General features: G+C 36.6%; 2 protein-coding genes and 1 long non-coding RNA gene across 22 annotated transcripts; all 3 read left to right on the top strand.

The window, feature by feature from the left end:
* Nucleotides 1–790: 790 nt before the first annotated feature.
* On the top strand, nt 791–3,456 carry LOC140021012 (uncharacterized). Its single transcript, XR_011824977.1, has 3 exons — nt 791–1,447; nt 2,566–2,628; nt 3,268–3,456. It is a non-coding gene; the product is annotated as an uncharacterized lncRNA (long non-coding RNA).
* A 4,321-nt stretch (nt 3,457–7,777) lies between these two features.
* Nucleotides 7,778–17,497, top strand: LOC113699785 (putative disease resistance protein RGA3). Of its 19 annotated transcripts, none has more exons than XM_072050557.1 (7): nt 7,781–11,168; nt 11,525–11,835; nt 11,980–12,193; nt 13,903–14,014; nt 16,617–16,667; nt 16,776–16,981; nt 17,100–17,497. In XM_072050557.1, exon 1 carries the CDS (start codon nt 7,971–7,973, stop codon nt 11,127–11,129), a length of 3,159 nt encoding a protein of 1,052 aa, XP_071906658.1. In that variant the 5' UTR covers nt 7,781–7,970; the 3' UTR covers nt 11,130–11,168; nt 11,525–11,835; nt 11,980–12,193; nt 13,903–14,014; nt 16,617–16,667; nt 16,776–16,981; nt 17,100–17,497. The 19 variants fall into 19 exon arrangements, with proteins under 19 accessions (XP_071906657.1, XP_071906658.1, XP_027075961.1 ...); XM_027220160.2 differs by having other exon boundaries at nt 16,608–16,667; XM_072050540.1 differs by having other exon boundaries at nt 14,679–16,667.
* A 5,593-nt stretch (nt 17,498–23,090) lies between these two features.
* Nucleotides 23,091–27,128, top strand: LOC113700002 (putative disease resistance protein RGA3). 2 transcript variants are annotated; one of them, XM_072050497.1, is made up of 2 exons: nt 23,091–26,451; nt 26,785–27,128. In XM_072050497.1, the coding sequence occupies exons 1-2, from the start codon at nt 24,016–24,018 to the stop codon at nt 26,932–26,934; spliced, it is 2,586 nt and encodes an 861-aa protein (XP_071906598.1). In that variant the 5' UTR covers nt 23,091–24,015; the 3' UTR covers nt 26,935–27,128. The 2 variants fall into 2 exon arrangements, with proteins under 2 accessions (XP_071906598.1, XP_071906602.1); XM_072050501.1 differs by having other exon boundaries at nt 26,801–27,020.
* Nucleotides 27,129–27,493: the final 365 nt, after the last annotated feature.

Here is a 27,493-nt window from a genome sequence, read left to right as displayed (position 1 = left end):
TTTTAGGAATCAAAGAAATCGATAACAAATATCTTATATAGTTTTGCAAGCCTTGCAACAAGGAAACATAACTAAAGAGAAATTGGAAATAGAAGAGAAAAGGAAACTAAAGTGGCGAGGGAAACTAAAGATATATACAATTTATTTTTCAAAAAAAAAAAAGATATATACGATTTGCTCCCCAAGATGGATGTATAAAATATTTAACAGCACAAAGATTCGGTCCAAAAATTTAATGAAATCATATTAATGCCCAGAAATAATAGCCTTTATGTGGGAAAGAGACTTGGTCAATTAGTTAAAGGTGAAACTACAAGAATTAAAGGTCCTAGGTTTAAAACTCCTGCTACTTAAATGTTTCTTACATCTCACTCCTCCTTGCTAGTATTTTTTTTTTCAATTTTTTGTAGTTTCTTTTAATTTTTAGAAAAAAATATTTTTGCACCTAAAACAATGATCACGTAGTGGATCACTTCGTGTATTCAGTGGTTGAAGGCCCAGGTTGCAACTAAAATTGGCTGCCTTGATTTTGTAAGCGACATAAAATCAATACTTTAAAATGGGCAAATTACACTTTAACTCTTTGTGGTTTAGTGTTTTTCTACATAACTCCCTTATTGTTTTCAAAACTATACATAACTCTCTTATGATTTGAATTAAAGTGTCAAAGTGATGGAAATAGTCATTCATAATGAAACTTTTGAAAATATCAAAATTACCCTTATAAATACATGACACACTAACTCCATATGAATTTTATGTTTTCCTATATAATCTCTTTATGGTTTAATTGTGAGAACCCCAAACCTTGCATATTTTTCCAAGCGTTTTGGTTTAGTTTCGCTCCCGTTCAAATGAAAATTTGTTCACTAATCGTTTGAATCAAAGGAAGGCCTTGTGGTTGTGTGCATTTATGTGTGAGATGTGTATGTATGTGTATGTGTTAGAAGTACGATTGAGCGTGGCAATCAAACTTGGGGAAAAGGAAAAATTTTTTGAAAAGGATGCAGGACTGAATCCGGCAGGAAATCCGGCCAGTTCTTGGCCGGATTGCTGGCCGGATTGTTGTGCAGTTTTGAAAAAAAAAGGGTCGAAGTCTCTGCCCTGTATCCGGCCAGGAATCCGGCCGGAAATCCGGCCAGATTCCGGCCGGATTGTGACGTGTCACAGCCGGTCAGAAGCTTTGACCGGCTGTTTCCTTCATAAATATCTGATTTTGGCTGCTGTTTGTCCTCATTTTTGCTTCCTTCTTGCCGGCTCTCTTGGGGGAAAAACAAGAGAAACTTTTCCATTTTCTTCCCTTTGATTTCCTTCTTTGAATCTCAAGTTTTAACCGTTAGTTTTTTAATTCACTCCATACAAGTGTGTATTATAGAGGTTTAAAGCTAGTGGTGGAGTTGTCTTGGGAGAGGAAGCTCCAAGCTATCACTTTTCTTGAGGTTTGAAGGTATTTTGCTAAGAACTTCTTATTTTCTTCAATTAATAACCGATTGGTGGTTTAGAGATGGTATTTATGCTATTGTGTGGAGTATTTTATGGGTTTAAGGAATTTATGGTGATTTTCCAATTTATTGAGCATTTTTCTGATTTTATATGATAGTCTTGGATTGGACTTGGATTAGTGGTTTAAATGGTGTTAATGGAAGCTCTTCTACGTTAATTGCGGTTGGATGCGGAAAATTTCCGCTTGTTGGTGAATTTCCGGTTTCTAGGGTTTCATTTGGGGAATTTCTAAGGTTGGCTTATAAGCTTGTAAGTGGCCTTGATTGAAAGGTTTTGTGGCCTAATTGAGTGTGTTTTATTGCTTGTTAATTGTGTATGTGATATTGGTTAATTGCTATGAGTTGTGGGTTTTTGTATTATAGGGTGAAAATGTAAAATTTAAGGGGATATGCCGTCCATTTATTTTCTTGGAAATTGAATGAGTTAAAGTGGTTTTGGAAATGTATTTTGTATCAAATTGGGTGTATTTCCTTGAGAATTTCATTGGGTCTTTCAAATAGGGATTCGAGGGCTAAGTTCTAGTTAAACTTGTATATTTCCGCAAGGCAACTAATGTGACCGTTTTACCATTCGAAAACATGATACCTCTTCGGTTTGAACCACCAAATGTTTACTTACCCCGTATTCAAAATAAAGAGGTGTGAATTAGGGGTTTTATCGGCCAAGTTAAGGTTGTCTCGGCCACACGTGGACTACTTTCAAATAAGGGTTTTAAATGTCCTTTTCTATATGATTTCATTTAGCCTTTTACTATATAACCTCTACTTGAATATATATTGACTCTTAGCTACACAAACGATTTAGAAAGAGTATTTCCTTGACCTATCTATTTGGATTTTGACTTATCTTTGGTCAAATGTTTCCGTTGGAAATTCATAATCCTTTTGATTTGGTCTTGTATTTGGTGTATGAAGCCCTAGTTGTTTCCGACCACAGGTCAAAATACTCTCTTATCACCTTACAGCCACCTTTATCCGTTTTACTCGTAATTAGTCGAGTCCCTTGATTTCACCTACTTGTTTTACTAGATAAATGGTAATATTTTCTCTTGTTTGATATTAGGTTTCCTTGGTGACTGAGGGTAATACCCGGTGGGGTATTTTGGACGTTGTTTTGCGTGTATAGGTGAGTGTTCCTTGTTTGTTATGTTACATGATTACATGGCTGGTATGAATGATTGATAACATGTTAAATGCTTTCAATGATTGCTAAAATGAGTTTTCTAGGCAAGTGTGTACTTTATCGCACTTAGCCTAAATGATTGTGAAGTTTTCAATGATTGAACGATTGGAATGTTAATTGTGCGTGAATGTAAGCCTTTTGGCTGAACTGGCCATTGCCCCTTGTTACCGGTCGTCTCGAGCCAGAAGCGGACTCGGTCGGGCAATTAGGGACTTGGGTGAACGTTTCGGTATACTCGAGTATTACCTTGAAGTCTGGTGGAGCCTGGCCAATGTCCGGGAAGGGGGTGAATGAAATGAATGATTGCATGAATGATTGAGGGTTTTAATTACAAAAGAAAATGCATTTTCAAATGATTGGAGGAATAAGGGAATGAAAGGAGAATGAATGAATGAATGAAGGAATGAATGAATGGCTCCTTGTGAGATTGTATCCTTTTATTGAATGTGTTTATCGCTTTATCTAATATTTGTATCTTGAATTATTGGTTACATGTAATGAATGAAATGAACTTCTTGTTTGCCTATGTGTTCGGAACCTCACTGAGCTTATAGCTCACCCCGTTAGTTTTGTTTTCCTTAGCAGGGGAAGACGTGCGAGGACGGAAGCTAAGTATAGACTAGCCGAACTAGTACTTTTGAATCTTTTGTAGTGGTTCTCGCCCTAGTGCTTGGCACGGGTTGGTTGTATGGAATTGAGAACCTCTGTATATTTGACGGTTGTACTTCCTTTTAAAGATATCTATGTACATAAGTTTTGTTTTGATTGGATCGTTATCATGTTATTTTATGGTTATTCCGGTGGTTGCTTGAAGTGATCGACTGAGTCCCGGCGAGAGTTGGGCAGGCGGTTCGCCAAACCCTCTGGTTCGCCTTATGGGGAGGTGGGGTCGTCACATTAATACTTTACCATATAACCCCTTATGATTTTCAAAATATATACATAACTCCCCTTGGTTAATAAAAAATATTCAACTTTACACAAGAATATTTTGACATTTTAAATGATTCCATTATGAATGATCATTTCCGTTATTTTGACACTTTAATCCAAACCATGAGAGAGTTATGTATAGTTTTTAAAACCATAGGAGAGTTATGTAAAAAAGCACTAAACCACAGGGGTTAAAGTGAAATTTGCCCTTTTAAAAATTATATTTGAAAAAAATTCATCTAATGAAATGTGAGGAACATTTTTTTTCAAAAAAAAAAGTAATAAAGAACAAAAAATACCCAGCATTGATTTAGAAAAATTCGAGTAAAACTCCAGTCAGTTTTGGTGGAAAATGCATTCAAGTTTGTCAAAAGAAGCACTCTCTTCTTCGACGCTGAGAAGACCACTTCTTGTTGTTTTAGGTGCAATAATTGAGATAGCAAAGCCGCTCTAATGTAACAATTGAGAATTTGTCTACAATTGTTATTGCTAATATTTTAGGTGGAAATGCTAGTTGTACTCTACCTACCTTTGTTTTCAGCTTTTTATGTAAATACCAAGGATTAGACCTTTTGAGCATCCCAAGGCCCCAGCATTAGCGTAAACTAAGTAGCCTCTGTAACCATAATTAACTAAAATCAAGCAAGATTCGATGAAGAAGCAAGTGGCTTCATAATTCATACCAAGTAAGAAAATTTTTTTGTTTATGTAGCAACATGTCTTTCTTAATATCCAAGAGAAAACTATTGATTTAGCTTTGTGTATAATTAAGCAAGTGGCATCATAATTCATACCAAGTAAGGGGGAAAAAAAAGAAGAAAAAGAAACTTTGACCAAAACTTCGACCCTTTTCTTTTGTATCTTCGTCCAATTTTTCTCTACTCTCTGAGCAGAAAGAATTGGTATTTGCTTACTAATTTCAGGTTAGAAAAGCACAACAGCAACACCAACTATTGATTTAGCTCTGTGAATAATTAATTGACTAAACAAAGGTGTCATGCCATTTTCCAGTTAGCCTTATCATCTGCTCTATGGTGTCCTGAGTTGTGAGTGGTTTTGTATTGCATAGATAAATTATTTTCCAAAGATATCTACATTCTGTGCGTGCACAATATGATGTTTTGATGATGTATTAAGTTCCAATCAAACAAGAATACACTGAACTTGACTGAAGATAATAAGTAGTATTTATAATATTTTAAAATAGGTAAATTAGACATTTCACTCTAATAAATAAGAAAAATCTAAGAGAAATGCATGCAATAAAAATCATTAAAAATATGTAAAATCAAGCCAGCTTAAAGAGTCGAGTATCTCTACATTCGGCATACTCACCTCGACTGCCGAGTCAAACTTTGGGCGATTTGTTCGCAGCTATACGAAATTATCCTTAGGATTTCCCATGAGGACTTCTACTTGTCAAGAGCAAGTCCGAGCTACTAAGCCCTTCCATGCTGCAAAACTCATCCGGATCATTTCACAGGAACAAAATTGGCTGATCATAAAACCTCATTCGATAATTTCTTTAGCCTTTTTTTTTTCTGGACGCACTTGTTGGCGCAGGTGCAATAATTGAGATGGCCAAGCCGCCCTAATATTATAACAATCAAGAGTTTTTTCAGCAACCCAAGGGGCCTGGTCTGGCGTGGCATCAGCGTGAACTGAAGCCTCCAGCTGTAACAATAATTATTTATTTCTAATTTCATTTTATTTTGTTGAGTGCATTTTGATTTGTGTTTGAGTTTGAGTTGATCGTTGAAGGATTGTTTTTGCTAACACCATGAGATCAAGCAATAACAATCCAAGTAAAACGCCAACCAACTTCGGTGGAAAATGTATTCAAGTTTGTGAAGAGAAGCAATCTTCTTCTACGCTGAGAATACCACTTCTTATTGCAGATGCAATAATTTCTTTACATTTTTTCTGTGCACACTTGTTATATTTTAGGTGCAATAATTGATATAGCCATGCACTTCTGTAATTTTTCAACTGGTGTAATAATATTCTATGTGGAAATGCCAGCAGTTGTACTTGTCCCTACCATTTTTTCCAGTATTTTTTTACATTTGAAAATCCTTGGATTCCTTGTTGAAATAATACATCATGGCAACCTCCTTTGATACTCTCTGTCTCCGCTGGCCTAAGCTTGTGATTTGTTGCTGTGAATATGGGGCCTTCAAACTGTCAATAATTATGTTAGCAACTACCAAAAAAAAAAAAGAATTTTATTCGTGATGCTAATTTTCCTCAATTAGCAATTCTTAGCACAAATATAAGGAAAGGGTGTCAAGTTTTCATTACCAAATCTATTGTTTGATAAGCATTTACGACCAATAGCTTCACATTATGATAGAATGGTGCTTTACAGGGGATACATTTTCTTTCTAAATTGAAGAAGAAATTATCATCATCATACTGCATTTTAGTTGATGGAATTACCATATTTTGGTAGTCGTTTTGAGCATTTCTTTTTGAGCTGGTGTTCCTTTTGATTGAAAAAAAAATATTGACAAATAAAAATTGGATGGCATTCAAAGTTGTTAAAAAAAGTCACCAATTCAACATTTGGAGTCGGTGATTATAGCTTTCTATGGGTTCACTAGCAAAAATACAAAAAAAAAAAGGAATAAGAAGAGAAAAGGAAAAGAAAAAGAAAAAACAATTATAAATCCCATTCTTTGTATATGCACACCCAATATGGGAGTTTTATTAAAATGTTAACATTAGTATTGTCGTTTTATGTTGATAAGGAAGGTAAGTGTCAGTTTTAAAACGTTGAAGCAGTGCAATAAAATTGTCAAAAACCTCAAGGGAGGTTTGTGAAACTATCTCCCTATTTTAAAATGGATAAATTGAACATTTCACTTTAATAAATGTAAAAAAAAAAAAGAAATATTAGAGGAATGCACGAAATAAAAATTATTAAAAATATTTAAAATGGAGCTGACTTGACTAGCCGAGCATCTTTACACTCAGTAGACTTTTACTTGCGAAGAGCAAGCCCTTGCAATGCTACTGATACCTTCCATGCTGCAAAACTCATCCTGATCCGAACACTCAGTACTCTCATCGTTTCACAGACCGTGAAACCTCAATAATTTCTTTAGATTTTTTATCTGGACACACTTGTTGGTGGTGCAGGTGCAATAATTGAGAAGGCCAAGCCGCCCTAATATTATAACAATTAAGAGTTGAGAGGCAAAAGTGACTACTTTTCTCAGTTCTATATATATACTACTTTTCTAGTCGCAATGTTGTTTGTCAGCTAATCAATGTCGCAACAGCACTGCAGATTTATTTATTTATTTATTTTTCCACAATCAAAGGCCCACCATTCAAGTACAAAAGGAGCAAGCAATTCAAAAAAAAAAAAAAAGAAAAAGAAACAGAAGAAAAGCCCAGCATTGATTAAGAAACTTTCAAGTGAAACGCCAGGTAACTTCGGTGGAAAATCCATTGGATAATTTGTTTAGGAATTTTCTGTATACACTTGTTGAGACACGAACCTGACCCATCCATTTCTATATAAATATATATATTATTCATTTATATATATATTTTACCCCTCATTTACCTCCAATGTTAATAATTTCAAGATTCTGAGTGACATTATCGTTTTTTATTCCAAAACTAACCCCAACTGAAATAGGCATAAAGAAACATTCATTCTAAGTAATTAGAAGAGTATTGGCTCCCATGATTTCAAATAGTTATGTACTTCAAAGTTGTCCAAAAATAGATAATGAAATACTACCTTCCATTAACAAAAAAACTAAATTAACAAAAAAAGTTTCATACCAAACTGTACAAAAGAGATTGTTTAAGGAACAAATTTCAGCAACTCAAAAGTCAACAGCGTCATTTTTCAGCTTGTTTCTCTGTTTTTAGCTTGACAAATAGGTTACTTTATCCGTCAATCTCCCTATTCTTTTTTTTTTCTTTTTTGTTTTTAACATCACATGAGTTTATATTATTAAGGCACCAAAATTCTCACCCAATGGACATGGTAGTCTATACAGATAATATGTAGGTGCAGGTGAAATAATTGAGATGGCAAAGCCGCCCTAATATTCATATAATAACAATGGAGAATTGAGACACAAACACTTCAGTATCTTTTCTACTAGTGCTATTGTTAATATTTTAGACGGAAATGTCAATTCTACTGTACCTACTATTGTTAATAACTTTTCTACTGTAACTTTGACCAAGGCCTCTACCCTTCTGTCCATCTCCATCTTTATAATCTGATAGCCAAAAGCATCCTAGCAAGCTACATACATACAAGGAAATCACCAATCTGATATCAACAAAACATCCTAGCAATTAAGCTCCATACAAGGAAAGGAAAAATGGCTGACGCTGTCATTAGTGCCACTATTCAGGTTGCCTTGGAGACGGCAGTATCTCTTGCCACTGATAGGATTGGTATGTTAGTTGGGTTCAAGAAGGATGTGGCCAGCATGACACGATCTCTTCGCTTTATCAATGCTCTCTTGGCTGATGCTGAGGAAAGGCAACAAAACCAGGACCGGGGAGTGCAAGAATGGTTGAAGAGTCTGGAGGAAGTGGCTTATGATGCTGGCAATGTGTTGGATGAGCTCAACTATGAATCTCTTCGTCACCAGGTGGAGTCCCGAAACCAGCACAAGCGAAAGGTATGCTGCTTCTTCTCCTTCTCTAACACTAATCTTGCTTTCCGTTGGAGAATGGCTTCTAAGGTCAGGGGCATCAAACTTAAGCTGAATGAGATCAATCAAGAAGCCAGTGATTTGGGACTGTTCGAGAGGGCAGTCATGACAGCTGCCCTCCCTGCTGCTGCTGATGCTGGAGACAAAAGAAATCGGCAGACCGACTCTGTTGTTGCTCCAATGATTGGAAGAGCCGATGATGAATCAAAGATAGTCAAGATGCTGTTGAGCCCATCCGAGAAGGTTGTTTCTTGTCTTCCCATAACTGGTATGGGAGGTCTAGGCAAAACAACTTTGGCTAAATCGATATACAACAACAAGCAAATTGATGAGCACTTTAACAAAAAAATTTGGGTTTGTGTATCAAAAAAAGCTCCGATACTGGATCTTTTCAAACTCATTTTATTGCAATTGACCGAAAAAAAGGTTGAAGTGGAAGAAAAGGTTGAAGTGGAAGATAGGAATGTCATCGTTGGAAAAATTGGGAATCAACTTGGGGGAAAAAGATATTTCCTAGTTCTTGATGATGTGTGGGATGATGATCAGGCATTGTGGGATGACTTTTTCACCACCTTGAGGGGACTCAATCCAACCAATGGAAGCTGGTGTCTTGTCACTACTCGTATTGGTCAGGTGGCAGATATTGTGTCTGGAGCTTTGATGATGGATGATGAAGCCTATGCCTTAGGAAGGCTACCTGATAATCTTTGCTGGTCTATCCTAAAAGAAAAAGTAGTTGGAGGGGGAGAAGTACCTTATGAACTAAAAGCAATTAAAGAGAGAATAATCAAAAGATGTGATGGTCTACCATTGGCTGCAAGTGTAATCGGAGGTCTGTTACGTTTAAAGAGAAAAGAGGAGTGGCAATCAATTTTGGAGAATAGGCTCTTTAGGCTTAGTGGAGATGAAGATCCTGTCATGCAAATACTTAAGTTGAGTTTTGATAATTTGCCATCTCCAAACATTAAGAAATGTTTTGCATATTGTTCTATTTTTCCCAAGGATACTGAGATGGAAGGAGATATGCTCATCGAACTTTGGATGGCAGAAGGTTTCCTCCAAGGAGATCTCAACAGCCAAATGATGATGGAGGAAATTGGAATGAATTATTTGAGAATTTTATTGCAGAGTTCGTTGTTGGAAGAAATAATAGATGAGTCAGAAACATCAGCATCTTATAAGATGCATGATCTAGTGCACGACCTTGTAGAGTTAATATCAAAGTCTACCAAAGTCTTTAATAGTGGGGATGCTCAGATAATAGACAATGGTAATCAGATTCGTTACCTTGCAACAGACTCATTTGGTGGTGGAGAAGACAGAGAAAAACTTTTGGAGAGTCTATCAACTTCGCTTCATACATTATTCATCGTAAATGGTTACTTATCTGGTGATATGTTAATGAAGTTGAAGAACTTGTATGTTTTGAATTTGTCTCGTACAAGAACTCGAGAGCTACCAGTCTCAATTGGCAAACTGATACATTTGCGGTATGTAAACCTTGAGTGGTCTGAAATCAGTATTTTGCCAAACTCTCTTTGCAAGCTTTATAATCTGCAGACATTGGCGCTAAGTGGCTCAAATGTTAAAGATCTTCCGAAGGGAACGTGCGATTTGATTAGCTTGAGACATCTCCACTATTACAAAAGTGATAAAGAATTTCAAATGCCGCTAGAGATGGGACAACTGACTTGCCTTCAGACGCTAGAGTTCTTTAACGTGGGTCGAGAGAAGGGTCGACGAATTGGAGAGCTTGGAAGCTTGAAGAACCTCAAAGGCAAATTGAGGATACGCAATCTGGAACTAGTAAAGGATAAGGAAGGAGCCGAGGAAGCAAAACTATCTGAAAAGGCAAATCTATTTAGGCTGTATCTTGAGTGGGCCCCTGATCGAGAAGGCGACGACTACAATGACGAAGATGTGTTAGATGGCCTTCGACCCCATCCAAAATTGGAGGAGTTGGTAATTTGGAATTTTATGGGCGATCAATTTCCTCGATGGTTAATGGATTTGCCAACAACAACAACGCTCCCCGAGTCAGCAACAGCACTCCCCAAGTTAGCGAGTTTGGCATTTAATTTCTGCAACAGATGCAGAGAACTCCTTCCCCTGCAAAACTTTACGTCTCTTAAAGAGCTGGAGATTTATCGTTGCAGTGGGTTGACGACTCTGCCAGGTGACATGCTACACTCTTGTGCCTCTCTCCAGAAGCTTTGGGTGTCTCATTGCGACAATCTTATCTCCTTTCCGCTTGATTTGCAACAAACGCCTTCTCTCTTGGAGCTGGAATTATACTGCTGTCCCAAACTGAAAACAAGCATGACGCCCAAAGGATTTGGTTTCCTAACCAGCTTAAGGGAGCTTGCAATTGGTCCCTTCTCAGATGATGATGGTGATGATCATGAAAATTCTTCAATTTACAATGAGTTTGATTGGTCTGGATTGATATCCTCCTCCTCCTCCTCTTCGTCATCCGCACTCCATGAATTAGAATTATATGGGTTGCCACACATGGAGTCCCTGCCACCTCAGATCCAATACTTGACCACTCTGACGTCACTAATGCTACGTGATTTTGGAGGTGTAAAAGCTCTGCCAGATTGGTTCGGAAACTCCGCTGCTCTTGAAGAGCTTTATTTAATTGGTTTCAAAGAGCTTCGACATCTGCCCTCTGAGGATGCCATGAGAAGTCTCACCAAACTAAAAAAGCTACGGGTCATTGGTTCTCCTCTGTTAAAAGAAAGATGCACTCCTGAGAGCAGCGGCCCCGACTCCCAGTGGTCCAAAGTTTCTCACATTCAAGACCTAGGCATACGTTGATTAATAACCAACTTTCATCTTCGGATCAAATTCAATCATGTAAGATTGCCTTCAATAACCACTTTCCTAATTTGCTTTGCAATCAATCTCCCCTCCTCTTCACCTCCCCCTCTGATTAACCTTCTCGCGAGAAAACCTAAAAAAGTCTCCCCTATGGTTATTTTCACAATTTTCTCTTCTCCCTTTTTATCGTCCTATTTATTATCTTTCAAAGCTGCAGCATTAGCATTTCTTATTAGGTCCAAAATATTGGTGCTCTTCATTTACTCCTTACAACATAATAGTAATACTCTTGTAACTATCAATTAGAATGACCCCAAGCACCTGTTCTGTTTCGTGCTTTGAAGTTTTACTGTATCTCTGTTCATATTCTGTTCTATGCTTTGTTTTTGTAGGAGTGATAGAAGAATAGCTTCACGAACAGAGGTTAGAATTTTGAAGCTTCTTCACACCATACCTTTTCGACAGAAATGACCTATCAACGTTCAGAACAACTAGCAGTAATTGCTCATTCAATTGCGAACCCAGTATCTTGGACAGAAATGTTTATGATGGCCCTCTTTTCTTTCATATTGCTGCCTCAAATAGCCAAATGTCCTTATTGTCGAAGCTTGCACACTGTCAATCTGCCATTTCAGTCACGAGGTCTAGCAATAAGAATTTGGTACCTGAGACTCAGCAGAAAGATTTTGTATCTGCTATTTAGGTTTGAAATCAATGACAATATCTCTTTTTCTTAAGCTTTCTGCAAGATTTGTTGAACAGAAATGTCCTGCAATTACCCGAATTTTCTAGCTAGCTTTATGATTTTCTATACACTGTCTTGAGTTTTGAGTATTCTATTTTGCAGTGGTGTTATGCTCAGAGCTCACGGGAGACCTCAATGGCTTAATTACTGCCATACGTATCAATATCCCATTATTCCTTCTTCAACCACATCATTTTCATACTGGAGACAAACTTATAGAATGGCACTCTCTTTTGCTTCTAAGTGACTGAGATGGCCAAAGCTGGAGATCTACGTTGTGAATGCGATGCCTTCAACCTGTTGGTCATGACATTAGGTAGTAATTCATCAATTATGGACCTCATTTGCTATTCTGTCTCATACTGCTTGCCTCTCAAATTAGCTGCAATTTAGTTGCCGAAAATTGTCAGTCTGTCTTTATGACTGCTTATTGTCTGTTAGTTGGCCTCTGCAAGCTACTCACCACCCTTCTTGAAGTTGTATCTTAGCTCCATTAGATACAACATGATTTTATGAGCTTGCCTGTTCTCTTTTTGCAGTTAAAAATCGTATGTCTAGAATGATGCTCTTACTTTAAGATTCATAGTTATTCCAAAATTACGGGGTCTATATGATGTTGAGTAAATCTTATGTTGGTAGTCGCTTGACCAAAAATGAAGAATTGCATGAAGTTGTTCTTTTCAATTTTGTCTGGCGTCTTTCTTAGGTTTCTGTATCTTGATTGAAAGTTATAGGTACTCCATAAACATTACCATAAATAGGTGATGGTTACATGTCTTCAATGGAAGCTTGACTTAATATCTTGTTTGTGTATGAATAACCAAAGGCACAAGATTTTCTTGGGTGACCAAAGCAAGTTCTGCATAAAAGAGAAGTGAAACAAATTAACTAATCAAGTAACAATGTAAAAGATTATTTCTAAGATTAGCTCTCGCTTTAAACTCATGATTTGCATCAGGATGAAATGAGTTCTCTGCACTTTTGTCCGTGGAAAATGCATTTGCATTTTATATTCATAGCATCTGCAGAAAATTTGTGAAACATTTTCTATATGTCTTTAGATCAGCAATGCTGATGAGTGATGACACTCCTTTCTTCAAAACTTTCCAAGCTGATTTTTGTGGTCTCTTGCTTAGACAAACAGAGGTTAGAATTTTGAAGCTTCTTCAGTAACATCTATATGGCTGGAACTCAATAACTTTTGGCCCGCATTTCCTACAAATATCCTATTAATGTTTAAAACAACTAGCAGTCTAGTTTTGTTTATTTTAAATGTCTGTTTCTATGGATTTTAATTTATTATTGCTAAAGTCAGCTCACTCTATTTAAAATTGTGATTCTAAGGGGATGAAATGGTTTCTCTGAACTTTGACCTCTTGATAATGAACTCGCTAACTTATCTGAACTATTTGTTTAGTAATTGCTCTGTCAGAGTCATATATGACGGTTGTCTGACTCACTTTTCCTGCATTTTGACTTTTTGACTTTTGAGCCATGAAGACAATGGTCAATTGAGGAGTTTTCGTAGCTGTTGGTCATCATTTTCATGTTTTGGTTCAAAAATTCTGGTAATTTTAGATATGCTTCTCTTCTTTCACTACTCCATTTTGACTTTTAACCACTTTAATATGTAATATATCACATATAAAACAAAAGAAATCTTGCACAAAACTTGGTGGAGTATCTTCCAACATTCTTGTCTAAGTGGAATATTTTGAAGCATTCCGGTAGTTGGTCAAGTCTGTTTGTTGCGACTTTCAGCTCTTAATGAATCCACCTTGATAAAGGCTCTTAAGCTCTCTCTGCTTTTATGATTGTTGGTTGCTTCCTTTTTTATGGTAGGTTTCTCCTTCTGGGGCTTCAGTTACAATGATAGAAAACCTGCAATTATTTGAAAATTTCCATTAGCTTTATTCTGTCCTGAAAGTCGTCTTGAGTTTGAGTTTTTGTGCTTTGCTGTGATTTTAGCACAAAGCTTAACAGGGAACCTAATCGATGGCTCTTACTGTCTTTACTTTTTGAAAGTCCTGCAATTCCTTGCTGAACAAGATCCTGCTTCAGTTGAATAGTGACATCTAGGATGGCATTCGCTTTCGCTCTGTGCCTCAGATGGCCAAAGTCTGAGATATCCATTGGGGTAGGTTCTTTTAAACTGTCCAAACCATTCAGTGATATTTAGTCAGGATAATGAGGGGCTGATGTACATGTTTTAGGATTCAAATTGTCATCTGTGGCATACTGCTCACAGTTAGAAGTTAGAACTAACTAGTGCTTTGGTAGCAGTTAAATGTGGATCCCCATAGCTCTACTGTTCCTCAGCGGCCCATAGCTCTACTGTTCCTCAATGCCTCAATGTAAAATGCAAATTGCCTATCATTATTTTCAAGCTTATGATTGTGCTTACTTGCTTTGTGGTTGGAACCAAACCACTGTAATTGTAAACACGACTCAGTACTTGCTTATCCATTTAGTTTCATAACAAACAAGACATATTTTAGCCTTATGTAAGAATGACAGAACAAAACTATTGTCGAATTTTCTGAACTTTCTGATTAGCTTTCTTGTTCACATATTGTCTCAGCTCGAGTTTTCTGCTCTGCAATGATCTCAGGCTTAAATGCCAACAGAAATCTACAATTGGACTTACTTACTGATTGAATTACACAGCTTGTAACTTTTGAAAACTTTGTTGAATCAAATCCTGTTTCAATTGGACAGAAATGATTAGGATGGCACGCTACAGGCACACTTTTCTTTCTTCCTAGTGCCTAAAACCTGATAAAATGCTCTATCTTTGTCAGCTGGCCTCTACAAACTGCTCACCTGAATTTCTTTCCCCAACTTATGTAATGTCTTTCAAGATCAAGAGCCATCATTACCGTGAATTTCTGCTGATGATCATGGGGGTTTGGTTGGCGGTAGAGCTTGTATTAGAGAAACAGATTGACAATGAGAAGCTTGCAAATTTTCAAGAAGTACTGTAACGTTAGGGAATTTGTTTTAAATGGATTAGTAGATGTACTTATTATCAAGTTTTATTTCCTGCTCATTAGTTTTAGATCAAAGGCAACAAAAAGAAACCCTTTCTCTCTGTAAGATTCCTAGCTCAAAAATGACATGAAATTTGCTCTTCTATCTTTATTGTAATGCAGGCAAACATGCCTTCCTGAGATTTTCAATCTAAAAGCTCCTCAGCCAACTAAGTACTCTAAAAGTTCATTTGGTTATCAATTTGCTAGAAAAGAATGATAATGCGTTTACATTCATGAAATAGATTGTCAAAATCAAAGTTTGATGGAACACAGAAAATTATAGAGAGGCAATGACGGACAAAGATTTTAGGAGTCAATTTCTAATTTTTTGTTTCTTCAGGACAACGTACTCCAGTAAAATCATTACTAAATTCTTTTAAATCTATCCAATATCAGGTGATAAATATTGTATGGTAAGATGATTTTGTTGCAAAATATCTGAAGTTTTAAAACGTCTGTTTCCAAGATGTTGTCTAGTAATGTAACACTAAGGACTGAAGAATTATCATTTTGCAAGTTGATTGCAGGTTGCAATTAGAGATCTCAATCATTAATTGTACTACCTTATAAGCTGTGAATTATGGAAGTAAATTAGCAATTTTAGAACTTTAGTTTGTCAAAGCTGAAAACTCAACAGATGTTCGAGAGCAAGTTATTTGATGTGGAGTGTGGACAGTTTAACACGATGCCAAAGCTGAAAAACTTTTTGTATTTACATCTACGGTACAAAATTCTTTTTTTTTAAGTAAAAACTAGCAGTTTACTTTTGCTCATCTCATATGTCTGCTACTTCCAGTTTACTTTTGTATTTCCATCATGTCTGCTCTGATCTCTTTTAAATATATTTATCATCTTGCTCCAAATTATCTGATAATTGGTATTCTTATTATGTCTCTTAAATGATGGGATTCGACATAATTGCTCCAATATATTTATCATCTTTCTTTAGCTATGATCTCTTGACCTAAATCCGATGGTCAATCGAGTTACTCTCACTGCCTTTGGTTGTGAAATTGGTGGTCTGATAATTTATAATACCAACAATCTTCTTCCATTACTTAATGTTGGGTTAAGATGTTAAGATGTTTTTCAAGCGGTAGAGAGTTGGTAGACCATCCTCTACTGAAGTTGTCATATGAGATTTTAAGAGTAAAATAGTTGTAATTAGCTCTGCCTGTTGCATCTTGCAGTCTCAAAGAGATCGCCTTCATGGCAATTCTGAGGCTCTCTTCCTTTCATGCTTCTGTTGCCACTCATTGTCATTATTGTTATAGAACTCCTCCTTTTTCAGTGTTTTGAACAAAAACTAATATAGTTTCTATGATACTTCTGGTACTTGTAGACTGACCAGAAAGATTTGATATCTTCTTGTTGATTTAGGTTAGAAAAGAACAACAAGAACAAATATTGATTTAGCTTTCTGAATAATTGACTAAACAAGAATGTCATGCAATTTCCAGTTTTCTGTTTTGAAGTGACTAGGAGTTTTGTTCTGTTGATTTTATATATCTGCTTTTGTGGATGTAAGATGTGATTGCTAAAGTGATCAGCTCCCTAGCTTATGATTCTAGAGGGAGTAAATAGTGGCTCCAAAGTTTAATGGCCCCTTGAAGGCGCATTTATCAAGCTTCTTGAACCATTTGATTAGTGATTTGTTCGATAAGTCTTGTAAATGATGGGTTTCTGTCTCACTTTTAGTGATTTCAGGAGTTTCCAGAGCGGTTAGTCATCAAATTGGTTTTTGGTTATAAGAATCCAGTAAGTTCAGATATACTACTCTTCTTTTACTACACAATTTTGACTTTTAAATACTTTGATTCTGAATATATTACAACTAAAACTTGAGAAATCTTCTTGTAATGGAAGATGTTTTTTGGAGCAGCCATGGAAGATGTTTTTTCAGAGCATCTTCTAACACAATCAAGTCTAAGCTGCAAGTTTTGAAGCATATCGCTGTGGTTAGTCGAGACTGCCAAGCATGCTTGTTGGCTGCAATTATTTCATCCGCTGTGATGATGGCTATTAAGCTCATTCTACCACCTATACTTGTTGATATTGCTCATCTCTTCATGGTAAGTTCTTATTTTAGTGTTTCAAATACAACAACAATGTCATGCAACTATGTGCTGGCTTTATTCTTGACTACATGCTGTCTTGAGTTTCTTAAGTTTGAGTTTTTGTGTTTTGCAGTGATTTTACACTCGAAGATCAACATTAACCATGATAGCTCGCTCTTACTATCATTTGTAATGAAGTCCTGTGATCCCTTGTTGAACCAGATCCTGATTCAGTCAGATCAGATGAAAACATCCGGGATGGAATTCCCTTTTGCTCTCTGCCTCAGATGGCCAAAGCCTGAGATCTTCCTTGTCGGCTGGTGATTTTAAACTGTCCAACCGATTCAGCAATTTGTAGACATGTTAATGAGGTGTTCTTTTACTTCTTTTGGAACTCAATTTGCCATATCTTCCGTGCTGCTTGTAGTTTTGCAGCCGAAAGATGTGGATTAGCTGAACCCTGCTAGATAACTTGCATCCTTCTTGAAAGTTGTATCTTAGCTCTATAACAGGCAACGTATTTTTTCTCAAGTGTTCCGCAGTTGACTACAGGTTGTGGCCGATGGTACTTTTCCATTGCTCCTTGCATCTGTAAAGCTCAGACAGGACTCAGAGCACAAGAATCAGTCAGCTTGAGCCCTTGTATTTATGTTAAATCAGAGGGCAATTTAGAAAACTGAATTGCTAAGGCACCAATTTCTATTCAAGAAAGGAGCCCACTTGGTGGATGGGAACGTTGGAGAGATGAAATTATGGAAATCAATTGAACAGGATTATATAGGAACTTATAAGGTCAACCTTAGTTCGTCAAACTGACATTTCACATAGCATCTATTTGTAAAATTACTTCTATGTGAACTTGTCTCCTTGAAGCACTAATGTGACATGGATCTTACACATCTTGGCCTCAAATCATTTTCATTGTAGCTCAGGATATGTTACAATTAAAGCATTTCTACTTTTCTATGCCTCTAAGACTTTGACGGCCAATATAAGTAAATCATCTCATAGCTGTATCAGTACGGAATGTAGTAGTAGTAATAGTAATTAGTTACCTAAAAATAATAAAAACTTTCAGATGAACTTATTTCTACCCAAAAGGGAAGGGATTAGTGCTGTCTTCGCCATCCACTTTACGGAGTTGTCCCCGCCGATTAGTGCTGCTCTCAGAAGTCCCTCTCCTCTCTCTGATTCTAAGCAATTCCTTTTTCCCTTCTTCTTTCTTTTTTTTTTTTTTTGTTCTTATTAAATTTTCGAGCAATGTGACTGGTTTCAGCAGTTTCTACCTAGTTCTTGAACCGCATTCGAAAGAAATTTTCCAGCCTATCTCCGGTAGTAATGAACATTACTTTTAATGAAGTGGTCTTGAAATCACAAAGATTGCAGCTCCGACCTCCTTGGTCGGCCTTGTATTGGAAGTTTCATGGCTATTGCCTGTTCTTCTGTGACGTTGTAGCTGGCTCTGAATTAGTTTATAATGCAAATTTTGGTCCACACTGATCATATTGCTGTGCCTTCTTTTGGATGTGTAGTCCCCCCTTTCATTGCTATTGCTTGACTGCAGTGATTGTTGTCATTTCTCAAACCTCAGATATTTGGCTATTTGTGTTGAATGTCGTTATGTTGGACTAAAGCTACTTTCAAGCCTCCTTGTTGATGCCCTTCTTGAAGGGTATGTGGCTGATTATGATTAGTTGATCATCTTTATAATCTCTCTGTCTCTTTGGCACTTTGGAATGGCTCTGCTCTTCACTCTTCGCTATCTTCTCTGTTAATTAATGAAACTAACAGCAACTTCCTGAATAAATCGTAAAGATAAACTCAGGTTTGTATGGCATTAATCACAGCTTATCATGCCTTATTTGTTGGATTCACTGTTTCATTTGAGGCATATTGACGTCTTGTGTCAAATAACCAAACATACAAGATTTTCTGAAGCAATCAAGAATTATCATATCTGATTCATCTGATTCTTATTAGTCCATGTTCCAGTCCTGTTGCCTTCATCATATTTCTGCTCCTTACGCTAGTGGATTCTGTGGATTGAAATGGTAGCCATTTTGGATTCAGGCATTACATGCAGCCAGTAGTACATTCATTCGTCTCAAATTAGCATCTCAATTCATTTTTTTATGCGGATTCAGATCAGCAACTCTTGCTGCCATATGTATAGCTGGAATTGAACATCTTGTTGCTTTGCTTGTGCTACAATTGCCAATTCCTAAAGGCCTCTCGGAGAAAAAGTTGAGTTTTATTGCTGATTTGCCAGAAAAGGGAAGATGATGAGTTTATATAAAAGAAATGAAGCTTTATTCCAAAGTATGTCTAAGCACAGAAAATTGTTTCAGCTTTAAGCAATAGAATCATTGCTTCTACTTTCAGATTCTCAAGGATCTGACCATTTTACTGAGTGAATATTCAACTGCTATGTACTTTCCTTGGGCCAAAATCAAATCGATTGCCATTGCTTTTTTCTTGTCAGTTAGTCCGATTCTTAGTCGGACCTCTTTTTTTTCAATAAATAAATATAAAAGTATACCGTGTTTTACCATGGTGATAATTAGAGTCGAAATCATTCAAACTTTTTCTTTCAAAAACAAAAAATATTTGTCTCCGACCTAGAAATAATATAGAAAGTTTGAGATGGGTAGAACATGGACTATATATCAGAATGTAACACAGTTAGTGCTGAAAGGAAGAACTTTGACCACTAACAAAGAAATTTTATTAAAGTCACCGTCAATTATTTGGCAAGTACAATCGTTAGCACATGAAATTAATTAAACAAACAAGGAGTTCATAATCTTATTTGGATTGTATATGAAATTAATTGATTTCACAATCTTATTTAGAATATTTTCATTAGTCAAAAACTGACCATTAATTGATCCGATAAAAATTCTTGTTCTGGCACTTGAGGGAACCAAACAAAATAAGATGCGTGTTCTAATTCTAATTCTTGAGGATTAGTAATTAAGACCAAATTATGATTCAAGTTGGGAGGGTTGGATGTGGGTGATAAGGTAGGAGGTGTTGTAAGTAGGGATGTACGCGAGCCGAGCTCGGTCAACGACTTGGCTCGAACTCGGGTTGACCAAGTTCGAGCCGAGTTTCGAGTAGCTCGATAGGCGTTCGAGTCGAGTTTCGAGTCTCAAATTTTTGGCTTGCGGCTTGTCGAGTAGCTCGTCGAGCCGGGCTATTTAAATAATATATTTATAATTTAAATAAAATATATGTATTATAATTATAAAATGACTATTATGGGTATAGGTTATACGGAATTTACAATATACTCTTCTTTATAATAAAATTTTATAAGGGTAAAAAAGTAATAACATAATTATAAAAATACCTAAAAAGAAAAAATGTCTAACATTTTTTGGTCGAGTCGAGTCAAAAAACTTGATTAGACTCGGCTTGATAAGGCTTGACTAAGGGTCGAGCCTTATCAAATTGAGTTTCGAGCTTAGAACGAGTACATCGAATCAAGTTTCGAGTATCAATTTTTTTGACTCGATCGAGCTCGAGTTGAGCTCGAGTATAGCACTACTCGAGCTTGACTCGACTCGATTACATCCCTAGTTGTAAGTAAGGGATCCTGAGTTCAATTTTATCCTTCATAAATGCAACAACCATTGAGATATTGTCCACAATCAAAATAGTTGAGAAAGTTAAAGTAAAAATGCCAATACAAAAGCATCCAAATTTGTCAAACAACCACAGCCATTTCAAAACATCCAAATAATATGTTTTAACTTTTAAGTAATCGATATGACAACACAAACAAGCGATGAAAGTAGAAAAAAAAAAAAAGAAATCTGAGCATTGACCTTGGAAATTTTTTCAGTAAAAAACCAAGCAACTTCCCAACATTTAAATTTGTGCTTTAGTTAAACTAACTCCTCAAATTTTTCAACACTTAATTAAATCTTGCACATAAAACGTAAACAACACAGATTGAGTGTGAAGACTAATCATAAATAGGAGTTACGGTCTAAGATATGAGTTGTTAAATTCCTTCTTTCAAGTTTGATTGATGCGCTAGAAAACTTCCTAAAGTATGAGAGAATATTTAAACAATTTTCACAAGTTAAAATGCAAACAATTTCTGGCCAATTACGTGATGTATGAAATGATCACTTTGCGGTCACTTTGTGGTGTCTGAATTTTGACCAAATTCTTCAAGATTTTAAGCAAACAAAATATTACTCCAGTTATGCTGTTAGTCTAATTCCCAAGGATAGTTACTAAGGCCAATTTATTATTCTTTTCAAATTTATTTCTGGATTAACAGATGACATGATTAATGTTGCCCATGTCACCACCTGTGATTGTCATGCTTGAGATAGCGTCCAAGTTTGTCCAAGATGTAAGCCTCATGGATTGATTAAGAAAGGCCAAATAGTGAAATTGCCAAGCATCTTCTATGGCAATTAATAGCATCCAAGTTTGTCAAGGAATTATTATTATTTAGATGAAGTCAGTTCTATCCTTATCTCCCAAGAATTAGCAAATTAGATTAAAAAAAAAAATGTTTGCCTGAGCTGCAATTATGATTGCCATTTTCCCTTTCCTTTTTCATCACAAGTCCTACATTATATACATAATATAATTCTGTATGGTATAATAGAACCAAACAAGAAGCAAAATAAGTAATACTAGGGAAATGGACAACACAAAGGACCCTAGATTCTGGCAAAAAATGGAGCATTTGATAAAGCCCAGTGCGGTGCATTGCAACAAGCGAAGATAGTGAAATGGTTTTATTTTATTTCTCAAGAACTAGAAAAATGGGATGAATAATGTAGCCAAAATCACAACATCATTGTCACTTTCCCTTTTTTTTTTTTCTTTTTAACATTCTAATTGTTAAGGACAATAATAATTTCTTGTGCTTCTTGGGTCAGACCATCATTCTTTCTAGATTTTTGGTACAATAGAATGCCCCAGCAGTTTAAGAGATGGCGCCTGAGCAAAGCATTAAGTAGGAAAGTTGAACTGGAAATTCCATGGAACTTTCATGTCATCAACGGATATATATAGTGTCATACACACCATGCAATTTAGGTACTGACACAATAGACGTGTATACACTAAGATATTAAATGGAGAAAAAAAATAACAATATACAAAAGCACAATAAATGTTTCATTCATTGAAAGTTTTGTGTGCTAATCAATTCTATTCATCCAATTCCAAATTTACCTAATCTAGGATATAGATTGCATGGTAATCAATTGCAAGAAGTAATTGCGCGTTGTCCATCTCAACTCGCCACACTTATCATTGTGATCACCTTCACCTTTGTATGCACTGTTTTCACCTTGTCACTATCATCATTAGACAAATATATGAAAAAAAAAATTGTTTATACTTATTTCACTCACTTTTTTTTTATTTTACCGGTCACCATTCTGTCTCGCATGCATTATATCAAATTACAAAAAATGTTACATTGTTAATCTAATTTTTTTTATTTAGCTAATCCTCTATCCATTTACACTTTTATTTGAGTAAAAGATACCGTATATTTTTATCTAGGTTTACAATTAGACTGCACCAAATTAATAAATGTTTCTTGTTTTAACAAATGTATCATCGCTTTTGTGATTGTATTGCGCTGATATAATTTTTTCCTCAACATCATTCGTTTACTCTGAATTGGTTTACAAATCTCCCACTTAACGCAAAACTTGTCCTAGAAACCTTAGACGTACCCTTTTGTCTGCTAGTGCACCGAAACATTTTGTGACTCGTATACATTTGCAACATTAATTTGAATTAGATGTAACGCTTACAATCACAGATTTTCAATTAAACACCTTCTGAAGTCTTCTTTCAGGTTTAGACAAATTTCTATTATTACAACCCCATTTAAGTAAAACTTGTGTTCATATCACAGGCAAATAATTCAAGGATAAAAATCAAAGTCAACAAAAACATGCTCATTTCCTCCCTTCGCAACGTCTAAATTCAATGGAAGTGTATAAATATAGCGTAAGATAAAAGTTCTATTCCACTTCTAATTTCAGTCCATTGTATATTGTATGCCAAAAAATAATAATATATAATAAAGAAACTGCTCAAAATTTTCACCACTTAAATTTCGTATATGGGACATGAACAAGACGTTTTGCGTCAAAATGTGAGTTCTTAATTCCTTCTTTGTAAGTTTAAAGAGCTAGAAAACTTTCGAGGGACTATTTTGACAATTTCACGAATGTAAAGAGCTAAGAAGAGCATCCTGTTGCTGGACAATTTACATCGTTACATACCAAGTCTGCTTACTGATTCGACTTCAAATTGAGGTATTTTCCACAACCGAAGGCCCCAGCTGGCGTTCTTCAATCAGAAACAGATGAAAACCTCAGCTAAGCATTGATTAACAAGGCCCAGTGAAATTGCCAACCAAACTTCTATTTCAATTAATGGGATCCCAGTTTCTCAAAGATGTACTGCTGCAACACTTCTACACATTGTGGAAAAGCAAAAAAGTTCTGGACTTTGAAGTCTCTGGGCCGTAAATAAGTTCAGGACTTTAAGCCAGTGTTAGCGTAACCCCTTGCAGAAAGCGAACAAAATAAGGTGTACTTGTATATGTTTTAATTCTGATCCCCAAGGATCAGCAATTTAGATGAAATTAATACTATGTTTAATTGTCGGAGTCTCAATTATGATTGTCATTTTCTTTTGCTTTTTCTCCCTTATAAAAAATTATTGTGGACCTTTCATTTTTCAGCACAGTTTCTTGTCCTTCTTGGGTGGAATTTCCACGACCAGGGGCCCCAAGCGTGTGGAATGTGGATCAAAAGCAGATGCAGAATCCCAGCAACGACTATGTTTTATTTTCAACTGAAAATGCCAAGCAACTTCCGTTGCAAAAGCATCCGATCCAGTTTGTCAAAGAAGCGCAGCACCAAAAAATCCTCACAAGTCTTGTAACTTCCGTTTGAGTAAAGAGCAGTTCCTTTCTGCTTCTAGCTACAGCTAAAACCTACGGCTGCAAAAGAGTATCCTAATCTGAAGATCCTGCTGAAGGAACAAAAAGAATGGCTGATGCACTTATTGCTTCCACAATAAAGGTGGCACTGGAGAAGACACTTTCCCTTGCCAATGAAAGGATTGGCAAGTTATTCCAATTCAAGGAGGATTTGGAGACCCTGAGAGGATCCGTTGCCATGATCCAAGCTGTCTTGGCTGATGCTGAGGAAAAGCAAACGCATGACCAGGCCGTGCAACTGTGGCTCCAGAGGCTGGAGGTCGTGGCGTTTGATGCTGAGAATTTGTTGGACGAGCTGAATTATGAAGTTCTTCGTCGTCAACTCGTGGGCAAGGTACGCTCCTTCATCCTGTCCTCTGACATTACTATTGTTTTCCGATGGAGAATGGCCTCTAAGATCAGCGACATCAACAAGAAGTTGAATAAGATCAATAAAGAAGCCAATGATTTTGGACTGATCAGATTCCAAAGGGCAACTTTCCCCCCTTCTACAACTGCTAAAGTCACTCTAAATAGAGAGACGGATTCTATTGCTGGCCATTATGTTGTAGGAAGAGCTAAGGATGAAACAAGGCTGGTGGAGATCTTGCTAAGCTTGTCAGAAAATGCCGTTTCTGTAATTCCCATCCTTGGGATGGGCGGATTGGGAAAGACAACTTTAGCTCAATCTGTATACAACAATAGCCAAGTTGATCGCCATTTTGAGAAAAAAATTTGGGTTTGTGTGTCCAACAATTTTGAAGTGACAAGGCTTTTGAAAATGATTTTAGAATCACTCACGAGAAGAAATGTTGAAATGACCAGTAGGGATGTCATTGTCCAGGAAATTAGACAACAACTTGTGGGAAAAAAATATCTTCTTGTTCTTGATGACGTCTGGACCGAAAGCCAAATCTTGTGGGATGATTTTTTACGTTTGTTACGGGGCCTGAATGCAACTAATGGAAATCGGTGTGTTGTGACAACTCGTAAACAACAAACTGCATCCATTTTGGCTACACATGATCCTTATGTGTTAGGAAAGCTATCTGATGACGATTGTTGGTCTATCCTAACAAAGAAAGCCATTGCAGGTGGAGAAATTCCAGAACAATTGCATGTCATGAAAGAGGAAATTATAAAAAAATGTGGTGGTCTACCGTTGGTTGCAAGTGTAATGGGTGGTTTATTACGAATGAAGGGAAAAGAGGAGTGGCAATTGATTTTGAAGAATAAGCTTCCAAATTTCAGTGGAGATGAAGATGGTGTCATGGAAACGCTTAAATTGAGTTTTGATTGTTTACCATCTCCATCCATTAAGAAATGTTTTGCATATTGTTCTATATTTCCTAAGGATACTACGATGAAACGAGATATGCTAATCGAACTTTGGATGGCAGAAGGTTTCCTCCAAGCAGACGTCAATAGCCAAATGATGATGGAGGAAATTGGAATGAATTATGTGAGAATTTTATTGCAAAGTTCGTTGTTTGAAGAAACGAGATATGCTAATCGGAGAATATATTATAAGATGCATGATTTAGTGCACGACCTTGCAGAGTCAATGTCCAAGTCTACCGAAGTCATTAACAGTATTCGTTACCTTGCAGTAGACTCATCTGGTGGAGAAGACAGAGACAAACTTTTGGAGAGTCAATCAACTTCGCTTCATTCATTGTTTGTAAAGGGTGACCTATCTAGTGATATGTTAATGAAGTTGAAGAACTTGTATGTTTTGAATTTGTCTGATGCAAGAAATCGAGAGCTACCAGTCTCAATTGGCAAATTGATACATTTGCGATATGTTAACCTTTCGAAGTCTCAAATCCGTATTTTGCCAGACTCCCTTTGCAAGCTTTATAATTTGCAGACATTGGTGTTAGATAGCACATATGTCAAAGATCTTCCAAACGGGACGTGCAATTTGATTAGCTTGAGACATCTTCACTATTACAAAAGTGATGAAAATTTTCGAATGCCACTAGAGATGGGACGATTGACTTGCCTTCAGACACTAGAGTTCTTTAACGTGGGTCCAGAGAAGGGTCGACAAATTGGAGAGCTTGGATGCTTGAACAACCTCAAAGGCAAATTAAGTATACGCAATCTTCAACTAGTAAAGGATAAGGAAGAAGCTGAAGAAGCAAATCTATCTGAAAAGGCAAATTTATTTAGTTTGCGGCTTGAGTGGGCCTGGGATAGGGATCGAGAAGACGACAACTACAACGATAAAGATGTGTTAGATGGCCTTCAACCCCACCCAAATTTGAAGGAGTTGGCAATTAGGGGTTTTATGGGCGATCAATTTCCTCAATGGTTAATGGATTTGCCAACAACACTCCCCAAGTTAGAGCGTTTGGAATTTAATTTCTGCAATAGATGCAGAGAACTCCTTCCCCTGCAAAACTTTACTTCTCTTAAAGAGCTGGTGATTCATCGTTGCGGTGGGTTGACGAATCTGCCCAGTGACATGCTACACTCTTGTACTTCTCTCCAGAAGCTTCAGGTGACTGATTGCCACAATCTTATCTCTTTTCCGCTTGATTTGAAACAAACACCCATTCTCTTTTGGAGCTGAGATTATCAGATTATCAAGTGCAAAAGGATTTGGTTTCCTAACCAGCTTAAGGGAGCTTGCAATTGGTCCCTTCTCAGATGATGATCATGAAAATTCAGCTTGAGAAATCTTTTCTTAATGTAGAAATCTTCTCGAGTTTCTTAAGTTTGAGTTTTTGTGTTTTGCAATGATTTTATGCTCAAAGATCAACATTACCTTGATAGCTCTTGCTTACCATCCTTGGTACTTTATTAAAAGTCCTATAATCCCCTGCTGAACCAGATCCTGTTTCAATCAGATCAGATGAAAACATCCAGGATGGAATTCTCTTTTACTCTTTGCTTTGGATGGCCAAAGCCTGAGGTCTTCCTTGTTGGCGTGGTGCTTTTAAACTGTCCAACCGATTCAGCAATTTGTAGACATGTTAATTAGGTGCTATTTTACTTCTTTGGGAACTCAATTCGCCGTATCTTCCATACTGCTTGTTGTTCAAAGTAGCCGGTATTTTGTAGCAGAAAGATATGGATTAGCTGAACCCTGATAGGTGCTTGCATCACTTCTTGAAGTTGTATCTTAGCTCTAAAACAGGAAATATATTTTTTCTCAGCGTTCTGCAGTTGACTACAGGTTGTGTCCAATGATACTTTCCATTGCTCCTTGTATCTATAAAGCTCAGACAGGACTCAGAGCACAAGAGTCAGTCAGCTTGAGCCCTTCTACTTGTGTTTGTCAGAGAGCAATTTAGAAAACTGAATTGTTAAAGCACCAATTTCTATTCAAGAAAGGATACCACTTGGTGGATGGGAACGTTGGAGAGATGAAATTGTGGAAATCCATTTAATAAGAATTAAATGGGAACATATGAGGTCAACCTTAGTTCATCAAACTGACATTTTACACAGCATCTATTTGCAAAATTACATCTATGTGAACTTGTCTCCTTGTGCGTCAATATTGTTCCATGAAGCAATAATGTGACATGGATCTTACA

The sequence above is a fragment of the Coffea arabica genome, chromosome 1e (assembly GCF_036785885.1).
Source record: "Coffea arabica cultivar ET-39 chromosome 1e, Coffea Arabica ET-39 HiFi, whole genome shotgun sequence".
Lineage (NCBI taxonomy): Eukaryota > Viridiplantae > Streptophyta > Magnoliopsida > Gentianales > Rubiaceae > Coffea > Coffea arabica.
Note: the sequence above shows the minus strand (reverse complement) of the source record. Positions and strands in the feature narration are given on the sequence as shown.

What these genes read in the sequence shown, in the direction of transcription:
- LOC113699785 (XM_072050556.1), top strand. Translation starts at nt 7,971, where the DNA reads ATGGCTGACGCTGTCATTAGTGCCACTATTCAGGTTGCCTTGGAGACG.
- LOC113700002 (XM_072050497.1), top strand. Translation starts at nt 24,016, where the DNA reads ATGGCTGATGCACTTATTGCTTCCACAATAAAGGTGGCACTGGAGAAG. An exon ending in CTTCTCTCCAGAAGCTTCAG is followed by an intron (nt 26,452 to 26,784) that starts GTGACTGATTGC and finishes CTGCTGAACCAG; the next exon opens with ATCCTGTTTCAATCAGATCA.